The sequence below is a fragment of the Anomaloglossus baeobatrachus genome, chromosome 9, assembly GCF_048569485.1.
Source record: "Anomaloglossus baeobatrachus isolate aAnoBae1 chromosome 9, aAnoBae1.hap1, whole genome shotgun sequence".
Taxonomy (NCBI): Eukaryota; Metazoa; Chordata; class Amphibia; order Anura; family Aromobatidae; genus Anomaloglossus; species Anomaloglossus baeobatrachus.
Genome location: NC_134361.1, coordinates 54,997,911 through 55,019,761, shown reverse-complemented (window position 1 = coordinate 55,019,761; position 21,851 = coordinate 54,997,911). Strand labels below are relative to the sequence as shown.

The 21,851-nt window shown below is 47.0% G+C and overlaps 1 protein-coding gene across 1 annotated transcript in view; it reads left to right on the top strand.

Moving 5' to 3' along the window:
• The first annotated feature begins 261 nt into the window (after positions 1-261).
• LOC142251173 (kelch-like protein 13) overlaps positions 262-21,851 on the top strand; it is a 109,111-nt gene continuing 87,521 nt past the window's right edge. Inside the window, exons 1-2 of the mRNA XM_075323718.1 lie at positions 262-457; positions 532-607. Coding sequence (XP_075179833.1) covers positions 555-607 — 53 coding nt within the window. The 5' untranslated portion in view covers positions 262-457; positions 532-554. The remainder of the gene's footprint in view (positions 458-531; positions 608-21,851) is intronic.

Sequence of the window (21,851 nt, the reverse complement as noted above, 5' to 3'; positions counted from 1 at the left end):
TGCACCACGTGACGTCCGCACGCCCCTCTGCTCCTCTGCCGCCAGCACTGCCCGGGATGCTAATTTTAGCTCACTCCTTACTTCCTATCAGCTGCTTCCAGCTTCAGCTCACGCGGGTCAGCCAATCACCACGCCAGCCTGCCCCTTAGCTCCACCTCCTTCTAACCTCCCGCCAATCAGCGGCCCGGCCTCCGGCCCTGATGGAGCCGCAGCTCATAGTAAGCCCCGCCCCCTCCCGCTGTCCCCGGACACTGAACCTGTTCGTTATTGTTGTTATTGCTGGAGCGGGGTGTGGTGACGTCACCGGGCCTGTTCTGCTCGGCGGCGCGCATACACCAGTGCGGGAGCGCGCAGGAGCGTCCCGCCCCGGCCGGACAGTTTCTCCAGTGACGGCTGAATAACTTTTCTGAGGCAGTCCGCACCGAGCGGCGACCGGGAGGCGGCGGCGAGCTGTCCGGTATGAAGTTGTAGCCGGGAGAGAGTGAGGTGACCGGGCCGGCGAGGCTCTGACAGTTTTGTTTCTGTTGGCAGAGCCAGTGTGCTGTCGGGAAGACATGGACTACCCTGTGCCCCGGGGGGAGCTGCTGCCGGCGGGGCTGCTGGACAGGTGAGGGGCAGCCGCAAGGACAGGACGGAGGCTGTGCTGGAGGAGGGTGCGGGACTACAACTCCCAGCATGCCCCGCATTGGGAGGACCGGCGTGCTCTGCGGCTGTCTGTGCTGCCTCAGGACCTTGTGTCACTGAGGAGTCAGGAGGAGATCATGTGAGGGATCAACCTGCGGGGAGTGATCAGAAATATGGTACTACGTGCTGGTATATGACAACATGTCATATATGTGGCAGGATATGGCAGTGTGTGGCACTGGTAATATGTGACGGCGTGTGGCACTGGTAATATGTGACGGCGTGTGGCACTGGTAATATGTGACGGCGTGTGGCACTGGTAATATGTGACGGCGTGTGGCACTGGTAATATGTGACGGCGTGTGGCACTGGTAATATGTGACGGCGTGTGGCACCGGTGTGTGACGGTATATTGCAGCATGTCTGATATCTGCCATTGATAGTGTGTGATGGTGTGTGGCACTGACGGTGGTTGTGTGACGGTGAGTGGCACTGATGGTGTGTGTGTGATGGTGTGTGGCACTGACGGTGTGTGTGTGGCACTGACGGTGTGTGTGTGGCACTGACGGTGTGTGTGTGATGGTGTGTGGCACTGACTGTGTGTGTGTGTGTGTGTGTGTGACGGCGTGTGGCACTGACGGTGTGTGATGGTATATTGCAGCATGTCTGATATTTGCCATTGATAGTGTGTGACGGTGCGTGGCACTGACGGTGGTTGTGTGACGGTGCGTGGCACTGACGGTGGTTGTGTGACGGTGCGTGGCACTGACGGTGGTTGTGTGACGGTGCGTGGCACTGACGGTGGTTGTGTGACGGTGCGTGGCACTGACGGTGGTTGTGTGACGGTGCGTGGCACTGACGGTGGTTGTGTGACGGTGCGTGGCACTGACGGTGGTTGTGTGACGGTGCGTGGCACTGACGGTGGTTGTGTGACGGTGCGCGGCACTGACTGTATATTGCAGCATGTGTCTGATATTTGTCACTGATGGTATGTGACGGTATATTGCAGCATGTCTAATATTTGTCACTGATGGTGTGTAACGATGTGTGTGTGTGACGGTGCGTGGCACTGACTGTGGTTGTGTGACGGTGCGTGGCACTGACTGTGGTTGTGTGACGGTGCGTGGCACTGACTGTGGTTGTGTGACGGTGCGTGGCACTGACGGTGGTTGTGTGACGGTGCGTGGCACTGACGGTGGTTGTGTGACGGTGCGCGGCACTGACTGTATATTGCAGCATGTGTCTGATATTTGTCACTGATGGTATGTGACGGTATATTGCAGCATGTCTAATATTTGTCACTGATGGTGTGTGACGGTGTGTGTGTGTGTGACGGTGCGTGGCACTGACGGTGTGTGTGTGACGGTGCGTGGCACTGACGGTGTGTGTGTGTGTGACGGTGCGTGGCACTGACGGTGTGTGTGACGGTGCACGGCACTGTGTGTGTGACGGTGTGCGGCACTGATGGTATATTGCAGCATGTGTCTGATAATTGTCACTGATGGTATGTGACGGTGTGCGACACCGATGGTATGTGACGGTATATTGCAGCATGTGTCTAATATTTGTCACTGATGGTGTGTGACGGTATATTGCAGCATGTGTCTAATATTTGTCACTGATGGTGTGTGACGGTATATTGCAGCATGTGTCTAATATTTGTCACTGATGGTGTGTGACGGTGTGCGGCACTGATGGTATGTGACGGTGTGCGGCACTGATGGTATGTGATGGTATATTGCAGCATGTGTCTGATATTTGTCACTGATGGTGTGTGATGGTGTGCGACACTCATGGTGTGTGACGGTATATTGCAGCATGTGTCTAATATTTGTCACTGATGGTGTGTGACGGTGCGTGGCACTGATGGTGTGTGATGGTATATTGCAGCATGTGTCTAATATTTGTCACTGATGGTATGTGACGGTATATTGCAGCATGTCTAATATTTGTCACTGATGGTGTGTAACGATGTGTGTGTGTGACGGTGCGTGGCACTGACTGTGGTTGTGTGACGGTGCGTGGCACTGACTGTGGTTGTGTGACGGTGCGTGGCACTGACTGTGGTTGTGTGACGGTGCGTGGCACTGACGGTGGTTGTGTGACGGTGCGCGGCACTGACTGTATATTGCAGCATGTGTCTGATATTTGTCACTGATGGTATGTGACGGTATATTGCAGCATGTCTAATATTTGTCACTGATGGTGTGTGACGGTGTGTGTGTGTGTGACGGTGCGTGGCACTGACGGTGTGTGTGTGTGACGGTGCGTGGCACTGACGGTGTGTGTGTGTGTGACGGTGCGTGGCACTGACGGTGTGTGTGTGTGTGACGGTGCGTGGCACTGACGGTGTGTGTGACGGTGCACGGCACTGTGTGTGTGACGGTGTGCGGCACTGATGGTATATTGCAGCATGTGTCTGATAATTGTCACTGATGGTATGTGACGGTGTGCGACACCGATGGTATGTGACGGTATATTGCAGCATGTGTCTAATATTTGTCACTGATGGTGTGTGACGGTATATTGCAGCATGTGTCTAATATTTGTCACTGATGGTGTGTGACGGTGTGCGGCACTGATGGTATGTGACGGTGTGCGGCACTGATGGTATGTGATGGTATATTGCAGCATGTGTCTGATATTTGTCACTGATGGTGTGTGATGGTGTGCGACACTCATGGTGTGTGACGGTATATTGCAGCATGTGTCTAATATTTGTCACTGATGGTGTGTGACGGTGCGTGGCACTGATGGTGTGTGACGGTATATTGCAGCATGTGTCTAATATTTGTCACTGATGGTGTGTGACGGTGTGCGGCACTGATGGTATGTGATGGTATATTGCAGCATGTGTCTAATATTTGTCACTGATGGTGTGTGACGGTGTGCGGCACTGATGGTATGTGATGGTATATTGCAGCATGTGTCTAATATTTGTCACTGATGGTGTGTGACGGTGTGCGGCACTGATGGTGTGTGACGGTGCGTGGCACTGATGGTGTGTGATGGTATATTGCAGCATGTGTCTGATATTTGTCACTGATGGTGTGTGACGGTGCGTGGCACTGATGGTGTGTGACGGTGCGTGACACTGATGGTGTGTGATGGTATATTGCAGCATGTGTCTAATATTTGTCACTGATGGTGTGTGACGGTATATTGCAGCATGTGTCTAATATTTGTCACTGATGGTGTGTGACGGTGCGTGGCACTGATGGTGTGTGATGGTATATTGCAGCATGTGTCTAATATTTGTCACTGATGGTGTGTGACGGTGTGCGGCACTGATGGTATGTGATGGTATATTGCAGCATGTGTCTAATATTTGTCACTGATGGTGTGTGACGGTGTGCGGCACTGATGGTGTGTGACGGTGCGTGGCACTGATGGTGTGTGATGGTATATTGCAGCATGTGTCTAATATTTGTCACTGATGGTGTGTGACGGTGTGCGGCACTGATGGTATGTGATGGTATATTGCAGCATTTGTCTAATATTTGTCACTGATGGTGTGTGACGGTGTGCGGCACTGATGGTGTGTGACGGTGTGCGGCACTGATGGTATGTGATGGTATATTGCAGCATTTGTCTAATATTTGTCACTGATGGTGTGTGACGGTGTGCGGCACTGATGGTGTGTGACGGTATATTGCAGCATGTGTCTAATATTTGTCACTGATGGTATGTGACGGTGTGCGGCACTGATGGTATGTGACGGTGTGCGGCACTGATGGTATGTGATGGTATATTGCAGCATGTGTCTGATATTTGTCACTGATGGTGTGTGACGGTGTGCGGCACTCATGGTGTGTGACGGTATATTGCAGCATGTGTCTAATATTTGTCACTGATGGTGTGTGACGGTGCGTGGCACTGATGGTGTGTGATGGTATATTGCAGCATGTGTCTAATATTTGTCACTGATGGTATGTGACGGTATATTGCAGCATGTCTAATATTTGTCACTGATGGTGTGTAACGATGTGTGTGTGTGACGGTGCGTGGCACTGACTGTGGTTGTGTGACGGTGCGTGGCACTGACTGTGGTTGTGTGACGGTGCGTGGCACTGACGGTGGTTGTGTGACGGTGCGTGGCACTGACGGTGGTTGTGTGACGGTGCGCGGCACTGACTGTATATTGCAGCATGTGTCTGATATTTGTCACTGATGGTATGTGACGGTATATTGCAGCATGTCTAATATTTGTCACTGATGGTGTGTGACGGTGTGTGTGTGTGTGACGGTGCGTGGCACTGACGGTGTGTGTGTGTGTGACGGTGCGTGGCACTGACGGTGTGTGTGTGTGTGACGGTGCGTGGCACTGACGGTGTGTGTGTGTGTGACGGTGCGTGGCACTGACGGTGTGTGTGACGGTGCACGGCACTGTGTGTGTGACGGTGTGCGGCACTGATGGTATATTGCAGCATGTGTCTGATAATTGTCACTGATGGTATGTGACGGTGTGCGACACCGATGGTATGTGACGGTATATTGCAGCATGTGTCTAATATTTGTCACTGATGGTGTGTGACGGTATATTGCAGCATGTGTCTAATATTTGTCACTGATGGTGTGTGACGGTGTGCGGCACTGATGGTATGTGACGGTGTGCGGCACTGATGGTATGTGATGGTATATTGCAGCATGTGTCTGATATTTGTCACTGATGGTGTGTGATGGTGTGCGACACTCATGGTGTGTGACGGTATATTGCAGCATGTGTCTAATATTTGTCACTGATGGTGTGTGACGGTGCGTGGCACTGATGGTGTGTGACGGTATATTGCAGCATGTGTCTAATATTTGTCACTGATGGTGTGTGACGGTGTGCGGCACTGATGGTATGTGATGGTATATTGCAGCATGTGTCTAATATTTGTCACTGATGGTGTGTGACGGTGTGCGGCACTGATGGTATGTGATGGTATATTGCAGCATGTGTCTAATATTTGTCACTGATGGTGTGTGACGGTGTGCGGCACTGATGGTGTGTGACGGTGCGTGGCACTGATGGTGTGTGATGGTATATTGCAGCATGTGTCTGATATTTGTCACTGATGGTGTGTGACGGTGCGTGGCACTGATGGTGTGTGACGGTGCGTGGCACTGATGGTGTGTGATGGTATATTGCAGCATGTGTCTAATATTTGTCACTGATGGTGTGTGACGGTATATTGCAGCATGTGTCTAATATTTGTCACTGATGGTGTGTGACGGTGCGTGGCACTGATGGTGTGTGATGGTATATTGCAGCATGTGTCTAATATTTGTCACTGATGGTGTGTGACGGTGTGCGGCACTGATGGTATGTGATGGTATATTGCAGCATGTGTCTAATATTTGTCACTGATGGTGTGTGACGGTGTGCGGCACTGATGGTGTGTGACGGTGCGTGGCACTGATGGTGTGTGATGGTATATTGCAGCATGTGTCTAATATTTGTCACTGATGGTGTGTGACGGTGTGCGGCACTGATGGTATGTGATGGTATATTGCAGCATTTGTCTAATATTTGTCACTGATGGTGTGTGACGGTGTGCGGCACTGATGGTGTGTGACGGTGTGCGGCACTGATGGTATGTGATGGTATATTGCAGCATTTGTCTAATATTTGTCACTGATGGTGTGTGACGGTGTGCGGCACTGATGGTGTGTGACGGTATATTGCAGCATGTGTCTAATATTTGTCACTGATGGTATGTGACGGTGTGCGGCACTGATGGTGTGTGACGGTGTGCGGCACTGATGGTATGTGATGGTATATTGCAGCATTTGTCTAATATTTGTCACTGATGGTGTGTGACGGTGTGCGGCACTGATGGTGTGTGACGGTGTGCGGCACTGATGGTATGTGATGGTATATTGCAGCATTTGTCTAATATTTGTCACTGATGGTGTGTGACGGTGTGCGGCACTGATGGTGTGTGACGGTATATTGCAGCATGTGTCTAATATTTGTCACTGATGGTATGTGACGGTGTGCGGCACTGATGGTATGTGATGGTATATTGCAGCATGTGTCTAATATTTGTCACTGATGGTGTGTGACGGTGCGTGGCACTGATGGTGTGTGACGGTGCGTGGCACTGATGGTGTGTGATGGTATATTGCAGCATGTGTCTAATATTTGTCACTGATGGTGTGTGACGGTATATTGCAGCATGTGTCTAATATTTGTCACTGATGGTGTGTGACGGTGCGTGGCACTGATGGTGTGTGATGGTATATTGCAGCATGTGTCTAATATTTGTCACTGATGGTGTGTGACGGTGTGCGGCACTGATGGTATGTGATGGTATATTGCAGCATTTGTCTAATATTTGTCACTGATGGTGTGTGACGGTGTGCGGCACTGATGGTGTGTGACGGTGCGTGGCACTGATGGTGTGTGATGGTATATTGCAGCATGTGTCTAATATTTGTCACTGATGGTGTGTGACGGTGTGCGGCACTGATGGTATGTGATGGTATATTGCAGCATTTGTCTAATATTTGTCACTGATGGTGTGTGACGGTGTGCGGCACTGATGGTGTGTGACGGTGCGTGGCACTGATGGTGTGTGATGGTATATTGCAGCATGTGTCTAATATTTGTCACTGATGGTGTGTGACGGTGTGCGGCACTGATGGTGTGTGACGGTGTGCGGCACTGATGGTATGTGATGGTATATTGCAGCATTTGTCTAATATTTGTCACTGATGGTGTGTGACGGTGTGCGGCACTGATGGTGTGTGACGGTATATTGCAGCATGTGTCTAATATTTGTCACTGATGGTATGTGACGGTGTGCGGCACTGATGGTATGTGACGGTGTGCGGCACTGATGGTATGTGATGGTATATTGCAGCATGTGTCTGATATTTGTCACTGATGGTGTGTGACGGTGTGCGGCACTCATGGTGTGTGACGGTATATTGCAGCATGTGTCTAATATTTGTCACTGATGGTGTGTGACGGTGCGTGGCACTGATGGTATGTGATGGTATATTGCAGCATGTGTCTAATATTTGTCACTGATGGTGTGTGACGGTGTGCGGCACTGATGGTGTGTGATGGTATATTGCAGCATGTGTCTAATATTTGTCACTGATGGTGTGTGACGGTGCGTGGCACTGATGGTATGTGATGGTATATTGCAGCATGTGTCTAATATTTGTCACTGATGGTGTGTGACGGTGTGCGGCACTGATGGTATGTGATGGTATATTGCAGCATGTGTCTAATATTTGTCACTGATGGTGTGTGACGGTGTGCGGCACTGATGGTGTGTGACGGTGCGTGGCACTGATGGTGTGTGATGGTATATTGCAGCATGTGTCTGATATTTGTCACTGATAGTGTGTGTTGCACCGATTAGTATGTGTCTGATATATGATGGTATATTTCACTGATTTGTGGCGGGATATGGAACTTATAATATAATGGTATATGGCAATATGTGGCACTGAAAATGTGGCAGTATATAGCACTATGTGACACTAATACTATAACATTATGTGATACTGTAATACCATATGGCAATATTTGACACTGATTCTATGGATCAGTGTTATACAATATGGCAGCTTTTGACTATATGGCAGCATGTGATACTATACATGTGGCATATATCTCCTTATGTGAGTGTGTGACACATTATACTACTCAATGGCAGTATGTGATATGTGTTACTATTTGACAGTATGTGACACAGAATGTATGTAACATAGTGTTACACTATACGGCAACAGGCGACACCATACAATACTGTGACATTATATGGCACCTGATAACACTGGATAATAAAAGCACATGTGTGTTTTGGCACGTGTGCACTTCATGGAAGTCACTATTACAATTGTCGTACTATAAGGCGGTATAGATTGTTATGGATGATAATGGATGTGACCATTTAGTGTTTGGAGTGCGCTCAACAACTTTGTGAAGAAGTAGGTACTATATGCAGACTCCCTTAAGAATCTGTGCCCCCCACCCCTGGCCTCAGGAGGTGGAGCTAGAAAAGCTGGGGGCGGGGCAGTACTGTCCAAGTGCATTGACACGCCCCTAGTGCACTTAAAGACTGATTTACATATTCTCTGCTAGATTTCTCATGACTGGCACCTCGATTCTCTACTATAAAACATTTAATTTGTTATTGCAATGCAAGAAACAGTTCTTCAGTATGTACGGAGGTGCTGACAGGTTCCCTCTGATATGTTTCTATGGGTAATACACTGCAAAAAAAAACAATCTGACGGAACCTGCAGTTTATTGAAAAATACTTAGTTTATGCGGAAACATCTTTTCATAATATTGAATATTTGAGGGTTCCATAGACTAACATTAGCTTTGTATTGTGAATACAGAATACAGGCACAACTCTTACAGGGGTGGATGAGGCCTTAGGCCACGTTCACACATACAGGATTCTGGCAGGTGTTGGGCGTGGATTCTGATGATTATTCCATGCGAAGTAATAAATTCACTGCTGACTTTAGCATCCACAAATTGTGCACAGAAAAGCTGTCAATCAGCGCTGGTGTAATGTGTATTTTTTCTTCTGATAGATCCATTGTAAGGGCTTGTGCCCACAGGGCTTTTTTCATTTTTTTTTTCCCCCTTGCATTATTAATCAATAAAAGCAAGGAAAAATCATCCCAGCAAAGTCTATGAGAAAGCTGTGCTCACGTTGCTTCTTTTTTCCTTGCTTTTTTGTTGCTGAAATAAAAGCAACATGTCAATTTTCTGTCCCCCCCCAATCTCAATAGATAAGAAGCAAAAAAAAATTGAAAAGAAGCAGCTTTTTTTTCCTGCCAAAACAACATGTTTTTTTTTTTTTTTGCGTTGAAAAAAAAATAGCAACGTGGGCACATAACGTAAAATTTCTATGTTTTTGCAGCATCTGAGAATATAAGGCTATGTGCCCACGGGACAATGTACCTGCAGATACGGCCGCAGGTTTCCCGCAGCAGCTCCCCGGAATCCGCAGATATACATTGCTGTGGGATTCCAGCGTAATATCTGCGGTGAACTTGCAGACATTCATGCGACTTACCTGCGGAAGTCCCGGCCTCTATCTCCATAGTGGATAGCTGGGAATTCTGCAGGTATTTCCGCAATAATAATTGACATTCAGTTACGTGCGGCTGTGGGACATCTGCAGCATATTCCACAGCCGCACATACCGCAGCATGGACACAAACTCCTCATGTCCCATAGTGTCTGTACATGCTAAAACATGCGGATTTATCTAGAAAATCCAGATAAATCCGCAGGTTTTCCACGGCAAAATCCGCGGGTACATTGTCCCGTGGGCACATAACCTAAAAGTGCTTGGTCGAGCAGAGCTTTCCTGTGTTTGGGGGAGTCAGGAGAGGGGGGTCTGAGGGGCATTTAGTTCTGGAAAGATTACTGAGCGTGACTGTACGTAGATGCTAGATGACTGCTGGATCCTTTTATCAAGTCCTGCTGCTAGGGAAAAAAATAGGCTGCATAGACTTTTTTTTTTTTTTTTTCTTTTTTTTAGCAAAGGTCCAGAACTGCCTCTCCGCTGCTGCCTCTAGTCTTTGGTGACAGGCTGCAGGGGAGATATCATCATATCTGCAGGACACATCACCGCTGCAGCCTGTCACCAAAGATGTGGGCAACTGTGGAGAGGCAGTGCTGGACCTGCGTTGGGTGAGCACAGTTCAGTTTGTCATTGTGTCAGGCTTTTATCCTTTGTCTTTACTGATACAGTGTAGCACATTATCAGGACAGATGTGTATAACTCGCAGAAGACTGTATGGATACACTTGTAGATTCCGGGAACTGTTTCTCTCTGGATGATCACAACACCACGCAGTTCTGTAAAATATGTAAGGAACATATTGCCCATTTTCTTAGATATGATAGTGGTGTTGTTTTCTGCTGTAAGCCTCTCTGTAAAGTTATTGATATTCCTTTTTTTTTTCTACTAAAAAGATAATAGTTTTAATTTAGTAAAAGCTTCATGTTTTGGAATTGGACTTGTCCCCATTTGAGAGCCAGGACTCGGCCAAAAGATTGTTTCGAGCCCGACTGGCGCTGATTGTCCGGCCCAACTTATCAACATGTTACATAACACTGTCTCTAAAGGCCCCGTCACACTAAGCAACATCGCTAGCAACATCGCTGCTAACGAACAACTTTTGTGACGTTGCTAGCGATGTTGCTGTGTGTGACATCCAGCAACAACCTGGCCCCTGCTGTGAGGTCGTTGGTTGTTGCTGAATGTCCTGGGCCATTTTTTAGTTGTTGCTGTCCCGCTGTGAAGCGCAGATCGCTGTGTGTGACAGCGAGACAGCAACAACTAAATGTGCAGGAGCAGGAGCCGGCTTCTGCGGAGGCTGGTAACCAATGTAAACATCGGGTAACCAAGAAGCCCTGTCCTTGGTTACCCGATATTTACCTTTGTTACCAGCCTCCTCCGCTCTCACTGCCTGTGCTGCCGGCTCCTGCTGTGTGCACATGTAGCTGCAGCACACATCGGGTTAATTAACCCGATGTGTGCTGTAACTAGGAGAGCAGGGAGCCAGCGCTAAGCATTGTGCGCTGCTCCCTGCTCTGTGCACATGTAGCTACAGCACACATCGGGAAATTAACCCCATGTGTGCTGTAACTAGGAGAGCAGGGAGCCAGCGCTAAGCATTGTGCGCTGCTCCCTGCTCTGTGCACATGTAGCTGCAGCACACATCCTGTAATTAACCTGATGTGTGCTGTAACTAGGAGAGCAGGGAGCCAGCGCTCAGTGTGCGCTGCTCCCTGCTCTCTGCACGTGTAGCTCCGTGCGCTGGTAACCAAGGTAAATATCGGGTTGGTTACCCGATATTTACCTTAGTTACCAAGCGCAGCATCTTCCACGCTGCGCTGGGGGCTTGTCACTGGTTGCTGGTGAGCTCACCAGCAACTTGTGTAGTCACGCTCCAGCGATCCCTGCCAGGTCAGGTTGCTGGTGGGATCGCTGGAGCGTTGCAGTGTGACATCTCACCAGCAACCTCCTAGCAACTTACCAGCGATCCCTATCGTTGTTGGGATCGCTGGTAAGTTGCTTAGTGTGACTGGACCTTAAGTCCTTTTTTTTTTCTTCCTGTTTATGGTCTAAAAGAGACTTGTGAAAATTGGTTCCTCTCTTCCCATGGAGGTGACAATTGTATTGTATGTGGCTGCTATGTGACTTATTTTCCCCTGGTGTAGACTACTTTTTCTTCTTGAGAACTTGTGAAGACCAGGCGGTCATTGGTGTTGTATTATGTCCATATCATCAGGCATTGAAGGGTTATACTGCTCAGGTGCTCACATACGTGGTGTTATAGGGAGAATAACCCACGTTTGGGGTCCCAGCCCTGTGTATAGTGATTTGGCAATATTGTGGCCTAGAATGAAACAGTGCAGTATTGCTATATACAAAAGGCAGGCACGAATATTTTTTACAGTTGGATCTTATGCCCTGGTATGCAAAGCCTTCTGATGGAAGTATACCCCTGGAAACCTTCCTGTAACTGATGAAAGGCTCAAATCCAGTCTGCATAGAGCTTTCTCCATTGGCCCATCGTGGCCTCAACATGGCAACATGGAAAAACCTGAAACTGGACCTTAGGCCCTGTGCCCACTCTGCAGATTTCGAATCAGATTTTCAGAAAAATCTGCATGTCCATTGTGAAGCCAGCAAAGTCTATGAGAATTCAGAAGTGCTGTGCCCACGTTTACTATTTTTCCCTTGCATATTTGGTGCAGATTTATTTTTTCTGCACCAAATACACAAGGGAAAAATAAGCAACGTGGGCACAGCACTTCTGAATTCTCAGACTTTGCTGGCTTCACAATGGACATGCAGATTGTGCTGCAAATTTCTGAAAATACACGTCAAAACTGCACAGCGTGGGCACTGGACCTTGCGCTCCTGCACTGCTGCTACTCTCCATTGGTCTCCTACCTTTCTCTTCGGGTGTTCGGCATTGAGTAATTGATGCAGTCCATTAGGACCCCCTGATTGACTGCAGTGGTCATGTTGTGTCTGAAATTGAAGAAGCAGTTTTCTGGCTCCTTCTTTCACGATTGCTGCAGTCAATCACCTGATGCCTCTGCTAAAAGTGCAAGCTTCGAGACACCGGAGCGGCGGAGTCCTGTAGGTGTATGTGTATATTTGTGTTTGGGTTATTATAGACTAATTATTAAACTAATTAATAGTGAATAAACCCTTTAATGCCCTGGTTGTTGGGGCCACCAGGTAGGACGGGGCTAGCATTGTGACCCCCCTACAGATATCTGGGATTGAATGGCTCTTTTGTGTAGTGACATTTAGCTCTGCAGCATCAATGGGGGCTGCAGCTTTAGACCTTTCCGTTTTTATAATCCCTCGTCCTTTGCATTACTTTTTTTGTTTGTAAGCCAAGCTAACATTGTGGTTCAGGCTCTTAAGAAGTTGGCTATGTTTCCCCTTCTCGAGGCGTTTACTGAAAAAGGAGCGCTTTCATCTCATAGGTTCTGTGTCCGTCATATGCTGCTTTCTCATGCAAATATGGGAAGAAAAAAAAAAAAAGGACTGTGCCGTCCAGGGCAGCCGTGCGATCATAGTCTGAATGACTTCATCATGAGAAAATGTCATTAGTCGTGTTCCAGCTAGACCTTTGAAATATTATCAGCGCTTTCACATGATACTGTGCAGACAGCAGCTTTCTTTATAGTTCTATTACGCTTGGATGTTCCATACGTCCCGGAAGACTTGCAGCTACTCTCTGCTTCTTGATATGCACAGACATGTTTGGTTACATGCTTGTTAATGAAGCGGGGTCTGAGCCGGAGCAGGTGGACTCACAGACGAGGCACCTTTTTATATTATATCAGTATGACCTTGTGACAAGAATGTGCGGCCAGGACGGAAGAACATCGGGACCTTTTTATGGTGGGTATGTGACGGACGGGGTCTTTCTATACGCTGGGCGAGTAGTAAGGGGAATGGAAGTTCACTAAGGCTGGTTTCACATCAGCGTTTTTTTTTAAATTCGTCAGGAATCGTTTTTTTGCCTCAACTGATCCGTTTTTCATCCAATGCATCTTCAATGGACTTGCGGTAACATGTGTTCGCATGCGTTACTGTCCGGATCCGGTGACTCAGTTTTTTTTTTTTTTTTTTTTAAAACTCAACATGTTGCGTTTTTCACCTGTGTCCAAATACTGCAGGTCAACGGATCCTGTACATTGTTGGCATTGGTGCAATTTAGTTCGCCGGATCCTGTTTGTGCACTTGCGGTTGTATCCTTTCTGAAGGATCCTGTTTGCTCTACTGAGCATGCCCAGAAACCAGCCTGGCGTGATCACAGTCTCTCTCTCTCGCCTCTCTCTCTCGCCTCTCTCTCTCGCCTCTCTCTCTCGCCTCTCTCTCTCGCCTCTCTCTCTCGCCTCTCTCTCTCGCCTCTCTCTCTCGCCTCTCTCTCTCGCCTCTCTCTCTCGCCTCTCTCTCTCGCCTCTCTCTCTCGCCTCTCTCTCTCGCCTCTCTCTCTCGCCTCTCTCTCTCGCCTCTCTCTCTCGCCTCTCTCGCTCGCCTCTCTCGCTCGCCTCTCTCGCTCGCCTCTCTCGCTCGCCTCTCTCGCTCGCCTCTCTCGCTCGCCTCTCTCGCTCGCCTCTCTCGCTCGCCTCTCTCGCTCGCCTCTCGCCTCGCTCGCCTCTCGCCTCGCTCGCCGCTCGCCTCGCTCGCCGCTCGCCTCGCTCGCCGCTCGCCTCGCTCGCCTCTCGCCTCGCTCGCCTCTCGCCTCGCTCGCCTCTCGCCTCTCTCTCTCGCCTCTCTCTCTCGCCTCTCTCTCTCGCCTCTCTCTCTCGCCTCTCTCTCTCGCCTCTCTCTCTCGCCTCTCTCTCTCGCCTCTCTCCACGCCCAATACAGCTCATTCCTAATCACATGACTCATGAACTGCAAGTTACAGGATCCTGTAAATAGCACTTGCATTTGCATTTATTTAACAGTAGCCACTCACGTGCAGTTTGCGTTTTATTTGCCTGAAGACAAAAAAACGCTGATGTGAAACCAGCCTAAAAAATAATCGCTGAACTGTTCAAAACTGGTGCACGTAGGCCAACGTTAATGCATATGGCCACTGTAAGACACAGATGCGATTATGGTGTGTCACCGCTATCCCATCTCTTGGTGTGGAGCAAATCTCTCTGCTGGAGCTTTAGGCTGTGTGCACACAGTGCTTATTTTTTATGGCATTTTTGTGTTTTTACTTTAGTGCCGTTTTGTCACAAAACTAAAAGCAAATCCTAATGCCAGAAAAGTCAATGAGAATCCTGAAGTTCTGTGCACGTTTGGTGCAGAATTAGATCTGCAACATGTCAATTATTTCAGCGTTTTTATGGCGTTTTTGCACCCAAGAATGCATGGGGGGGGGAAGCACCAAAAAAAACATAAAAAAAACTTGTGTGTTTTCTGTAAAGAGATGTGGATTTGTGCAGAAATTTCTACGAATACTAAGTGCGTGCACATAGCCTTAAGATAAGTAAATGTTTTTCCCTTGTGCATGTGATTTCACAGCGATCTGTGTTTACTTTGCCTTGTTATTGTAGTCAGAAAGTTATAATGGATTAAAAGGAATATTCCATTAGATACAATGTATCTCCTACTCACCGGACAGGTGATAGCTTTTAGATTGACAGGACCCCACTGGGACCCAACTGATCGCCAGAAATGCACTTTTATCCCGACTGATGATCCATTCTTTCCTTATGCGATTGCTTGACAGTCACTTTAAGGCCCTGTGCCCACGCTGCGTATTTTGACGCAGGTTTTGACGCAGTTTTTCAGAAACCTGCAGCAAAATCCTTTTGTCCATTGTGAACCAAGCAAAGTCTATGAGAATTTAGGAGTGCTGTGCCAACGTTGAGTATTTTTCCCTTGCGTATTTGGTGCAGATTTCTTTTATTTCTGCACCAAATACGCAAGGGAGAAATAAGCATCGTGGGCACAGCACGAGAACAGCGAGTTGTATACGTTCATTCTTTTGAATAGTTGGCGGCTTTCGGAGCAGAATCTGCTTGAAAACAATGTAATGTGCGCAAACCTTAAAGGGAACCTGTCAGGTCAATATGCAGCCAGAACCACGAGCAGTTCTAGTGTATATTACTAATCTCTGCCTAACGTTCCCTCTATTCACTAGCCTAGATAAAGAGATCTTTAGAGAAAGTATTTCTAAAAATCTTTATCGTATGCTGAGAGAGGGGATTTGTTCCCTGGCCAGTCGCCCCCATTAGCATGTTAGTTAGTACACCCCTGTGGGCGAGCTAATGTGCTAATGCATGTGCGGGTCAGAGGAAGATCTCACCTCTTTGCCGCCATCGCGTCCAACACTGGATTTCAGCTCAGTGCACGTGACCCCGAACTTTTGGTCATGCGCACTACTTCATTATGAAGCCAGGACGCGTACACCCGGCTTCATAGTGCGCATGACTCAAACTTCGGGGTCATGTGCACTGATCCGAAATCCAGTGTCGGATGCAATGGCGGCGGAGAGGTGAGTGACATCATCCTCTGACGCCGTACATTCATTACCATGGTAGCACATCCACAGAGACATACTAACATGCTAATGGGGGCGACTGGCCTGGGAACTAACTACCCAAGGGGACTAGTCCACGCACTCATTAGCATACGGTAAAAGATCTTTAGAAATACTTTTTCTATAGATCCCTTTATCTATGCTAGTGTATACAGGGACGGTTAGGCAGGTTTTAGCACTATGTTCTCAGACCTGTGCGTGGTTCTGGGTGCATATTGCACCTGACTGGTTCCCTTTAATACTGTTTTATATGCTTTTAGCTTGCAGGATTATTTACTTTTCTACAATGTGATCTATTTTGGTCTTTAGAAAACAAAAATATACAGATTGTACATGGCCGGGCTAATTCAGCTTTAATTGTGGTGTAAATGTTTGTCACGGTCCCGTGGGACCTGACTATTACATGGTGGCATACTCGTGTGTGTCCTTGTCACTTTACTTTCTCTTCCTGTTCTTCACACCATTAATAAAGTCTCCGCTCATTTCCAGATCTCCTCTGTCATCACCACAGCTGGCTCAGGCCTCTGTTTCTGTCCCAGCCAAGTTTGTCCTTCTGGTTTTTTTTTTGTTCCTCATAAAAGCACAGGAAAACTAAATATACTCCGCGCTGCTTTAGTGCCTTTCTTGACTGCCTGATGAAAACAATAGATACAGAAGTTTCCGTAGTGCTAGATTTGGCCAACTTTTCCCTATTGTGTGTAGGTGTTTATACTGCTTTCTATTGCATAGTTCTGATGATTGCAATCCAAACTTTTTTTTTTTCTTTTCGCTTATTGTGCATTTATGTTGTTGTCACACTGTTTTGCGTGATACGTTTTTGCTGATGGTCATCTACTGGTGGTCTATAGATTATACACACAAGGTTTCTGATCAACCTGCTTTGCGATTTTTACTGGTGACTTAGGCTGCTTTCACACATCCGGTTTGAGCAGTGCGGCTCAATCCGGCTGTGAAACCTATGCAACGGATGCGGCGAAAACACCGCATCCTTTGCATAAGTTTTTACATGCGGCCGATCCGTTTTTTTCCGGTTGCGGCACGCTACTGAGCATGCGCAGTGGAAGAAACCGCATGAGGCGGCCGGATGCGTTTTTTCCGCATCGCGCCGCATCCGGCGTCCATAGGCATGCATTGAAAAATGCGCCGCAGCGGCCGGATGCGGCGCAATGCAGGTTTTTTTGCCGGAGCAAAAAACGTTGCAGGCACCGTTCCATCCGGCCGCGGCATCGGCTAAATCTGCCGCATGTGGCAAAAACCGGACCGAACGCAAGCCCATGCGGCACAATACGGCACTAATGTAAGTCTATGCAAAAAAACCCGCAACCGGCGGCTAAAAAAAACGGTTGCGGTTTTTCTGCAGAGCGCCGTATTGTGCCGCAGAGCAAAAACCGGATGTGTGAAAGTAGCCTTAGTCTAGTTTCACATATCCGTCTTTTCGCATGTTTGACGGATGCGACGCATGCCAGTACAGTATGATACAGTACAGTGGCAGCGCCGAAACTTCCAGGTCACATGCTCTGTTCACATGACAGCATGTGACCGGCACTTGTTGCGCTGCCAGTGTACTGTATACACTGTACTAGCGTGCGCCGCATCTACCACACCTCCCTGACGAAGGCTACGGCCGAAACACGTGTTGGTGTGGCTCATCAGTGGCTAATGGTGACAGGTAATCTACCCGTATGATGGGATTTCCTTGGTATTTTTCCTTGGCTTTTTCTGCCTGTGTTTATGCCTTTTAGTGATATGCAAACAGTTAATCATATCATATGGTTTGCTTGAAGATCACATTCATCTAAATTACTGTTATACCCATGATGGGGACAGATATTTAGAATGTAACATATACCTTTATCCCTTGTAATCTATTGATTTTCTGTTTGCAAACCCATTTGCTGAGTCTTGTGGTGCCACGGCACTTTGTTCATTACTCACCCTTGCATGTACTGTTTTTACTATTATCTTTAATAAAAATTCTATATTTTATTATTGTATCGTCCTTGGCTACCTTTTCTATTGGTTTTGTTCTGGCATAGTAGCCTGACTCCATTTTGGAGATTACTTATTTATTATTTATTAATTTTCTTCTTTCATTCGTGTATATCTCCTTGTGGCGACACAATTTGGTAAGCATTCTAACATGCTGTATATAAGAGCCCAGGCCGCTGTGAGAACATAAACACTTTATAATACTCACCTAACGGTCGCGCGGTTGGCCATATGGGCGTCTCCGTTGTCTGCTGCTGGCGCTGCCTCTTTCGGCCATCTTCGTCCTCCATCTTCTGAAGCCACGGTGCATGACGGGTCTGACGTCATCCACACTCGCCGGCATTCAGGTCCTGAGCAGGGCAGATCAAAGTATTGTAGTGCGCCTGCGCAGGACCGGCGAGCATTTATGACATAGACGCGTCATGCACACAGGCCTCAGAAAGAGGATGAAGATGGCCGAAAGAGAAGGCGCCGCCACCGGAGAACGAAGATACCCATTTGGCCAACCGCATGACCATTAGGTAAGTATTATAAAGTGTTTTTTATGTTGTCACAGCGGCCTGGGCTCTTATATACAGCATGTTAGTGGTGGCCGCAGTTTATAGGCCAAAAAAGTGGTGACAGGTTCCCTTTAAATGGAAGGAGGAATTGATCAACCACATTACTTCTCACTTAAGTCCAATGGAAAGCGAAGAGTGACTCATGAACAAAGACCTATAACAGAGAAAAACTAAAGCAAAGCGACGGCATATGGCTAAATATATATTTTTATTGTGTAATTGGTGGGGAAGAACCACTGGGAACTCCACAGATCCCAAGTGATTACTGCATAGCGGCAGATGGCTGTGCAGGAAGAGGCAGCCGGATATATTTACGTGACTACTTAGTTGGCGGGTCCCCTTTCTCAGGATGGGTGGAAGTCTTAACAGTCAGGCCTCCACCGATCACAAAATGATTGCAGATCCTTATATCAATGATGGAATAGACTTCTATTTATGGCCATCTTTAATATATACTGCTGTGAAGGTGGTGAAAATGCAAAACTTTTTGCGTCTAAAAATCCATCCCATCACACTAGGGATGTATCTGCACCATGTACACGGATTTATGCAAGCCTAATTCAGACATATGGAGCAGTTGCTGAAGGTTTTGCTACAAATGTGTGAATTAAAGGTATGATCCGAAGGCAAAGTACTTTTGATTCCACATCCCGACCTATTTAGTGCCAAGCTTGAAGCTATTTTCTCATATACTTGCATTAAAAATTTGCTATTCTTTCCTTACTATACTATTCTATTTTTATTTCTCTACTTTTTTAAAAATCCCAGTGCATGTTGGGATGCTCAAATGAAGCGTCATCAGAGCAGGGGGCAGATGCTGCGATCACTGCCACAGGTTCGGCCCCCTCCCTGAAACGAAGCGTCATCAGAGCAGGGGGCAGAGGCTGCGATCACTGCCACAGGTTCTGCCCCCTCCCTGAAACTAAGCGTCATCAGAGCAGGGGGCAGAGGTTCTGCCCCCTCCCTGAAACAAAGCGTCATCAGAGCAGGGAGCAGAGGCTGCGATCACTGCCACAGGTTCTGCCCCCTCCCTGAAACTAAGCGTCATCAGAGCGGGGGGTAGAGGCTGCATTCACTGCCACAGCCTCTGCCTCCTCCCTGAAACAAAGCGTCGTCAGAGCATGGAGCAGAGGCTGTAGTCATGGCAACAGTCTCTGCCCTCTCCCTGATACAAAGTGTCATCAGTGACCTCCATTTCAGTGGCTGAGCGAGTCCCTGTTCGATGTGCACAGTGACAGCGCCCTCTATTGTTGGCTTAGATCAGCAGTAACAGTGGTGTCATACCTCCTTGCGTACAGAAATCGGCACCGCCCCTCAAGTGATGTCTCTGCATGCCGGGTGGCATATGTTTTTCTCAAATACAAAAAAAAATCTAAGCTTTTCCAATACGTTTTTTTCGTTGACCTTTTCAAAGGGACAAGTCTGATCTGAAAATTAAATAAATAAAAAAAAAAAGTACAATTTCACTTGTTTTGGGTAGGCCTCGCTCATCACTGCTGATTACATATATTACACCAAGTTGTTTTGTTGTACGGCACCAGTGCTATGCAGTGTATATAAACGTTCACACACTCCTGTTAAATTACCAAGTAAAAAAAAATTATACAGAAAAGTATAAAGTATAATTTCCTAACTTTTTCCACCTATTAATGTCAACTATAATCTGTGAAATTGAATTGTGAAACAAACGAAGTTTGAGATGGGGAGGGGGAATAATGTGGTGTGTTGAGAATTAGTCAATCACATTTACACTCATGTTACATGGTAGTCAGTACACAGCTGCCATCATTTACAGTGAATCTGATTAACCCCATGTAAATTTCGCTGTTCTAGTAGTAATATTTTCCTGACTGTTTTTTAGTTGTATTTTATAACAAAAGCCATGGCCAATAAACAGCTTACAACACAGCAAAGGCATCTAATTTTTGAAAGTGATCAACCAGAAAGGTACAAACAAAATTCCAAGGCATTAATATGTCATGGAACACTGTGAAGGCATATGTAAGAAGTAGCTTAAATTTGGCACAACAGTGACCTAGAACGGGAGGTTCTTGAAAAATTTATGAAAAGACAATGTGCATCACCGAAAGAGCACCATACCCACAGTGAAGCATGGTGGAGGCTTTAGTCAAGTTAGAAACAATTATGAACAATTCCAAATATCAGTCAATTTTACATCAGGGCTCTGTTAAAATTCTGAAGATGAATTTCCCCTTTAACCCCTTTACGACCAAGGATGTAACTGTACGTCCCTTGGTCGCCTAGCTCCCGTTTATTTTTCAATTGAATCGTACAGAGTATGGATGACATTAAAGGTGGAAAGAGTTCAGAAATGTGTCTTCTTGGAAGGATTTTTTTTTTTTTTTTTTTTTTTTTTATATGATGAAAAGATGAGGTACTTTAACAGGGGTGTGCAGACTTTTTCTATGCACTGTACCGTATCAACTGAGTTTCTTCAGATACTAAGCAGGCCAGACAAAAACATTCCTGACAATGTCAGCCCATTGATTGAATATACAGCCACCTGTTGTTTCTATATACTTGGCAGCATGAGCTCAGTAGACAAGAAGCCTGGCATGTCGGATCATCTGTAATATAGGGGTGACCGTGTCACAAGCAGATCCTATATTAAGGCAGGACACGGCATCAAAGAGCTGAACTGCTCTGACCCAGATTTTTAATTACAGGTGACAGCCTATAACTAAGGGTAACATATACATGTGATTTAATTACTGCGTACTGTTATTATTATAATATATATTTTTTACTTGGGTTATAACATTGTTTATTTAGGAAGAAACTGTGCAAACTGCAGTAATGTCAGATACCTGCATCCTTAGCTGATTTATCATGCAGCAAAGTATCCGAAGGAGCTAGGCCTTTTATAATCCTTGCAAATATGGCGCCATATTGATGTGGTGAGGAGCAGGTGAATGTGTTTTTTTTGGTTCAGACCAGACTGAATGGTGAGAAGTACGATATGTTTCCTATGTGCGCCATGCGCAAGCTACATCATTAAAGCCCAAACCTTGGCGCTGAATCCGGTATAGAGTGAATGCAAAACCAGATCAAAATTGTTAAAGGGAACCTGTCACCACTTTTTTGGCCTATAAGCTGCGGCCACCACCA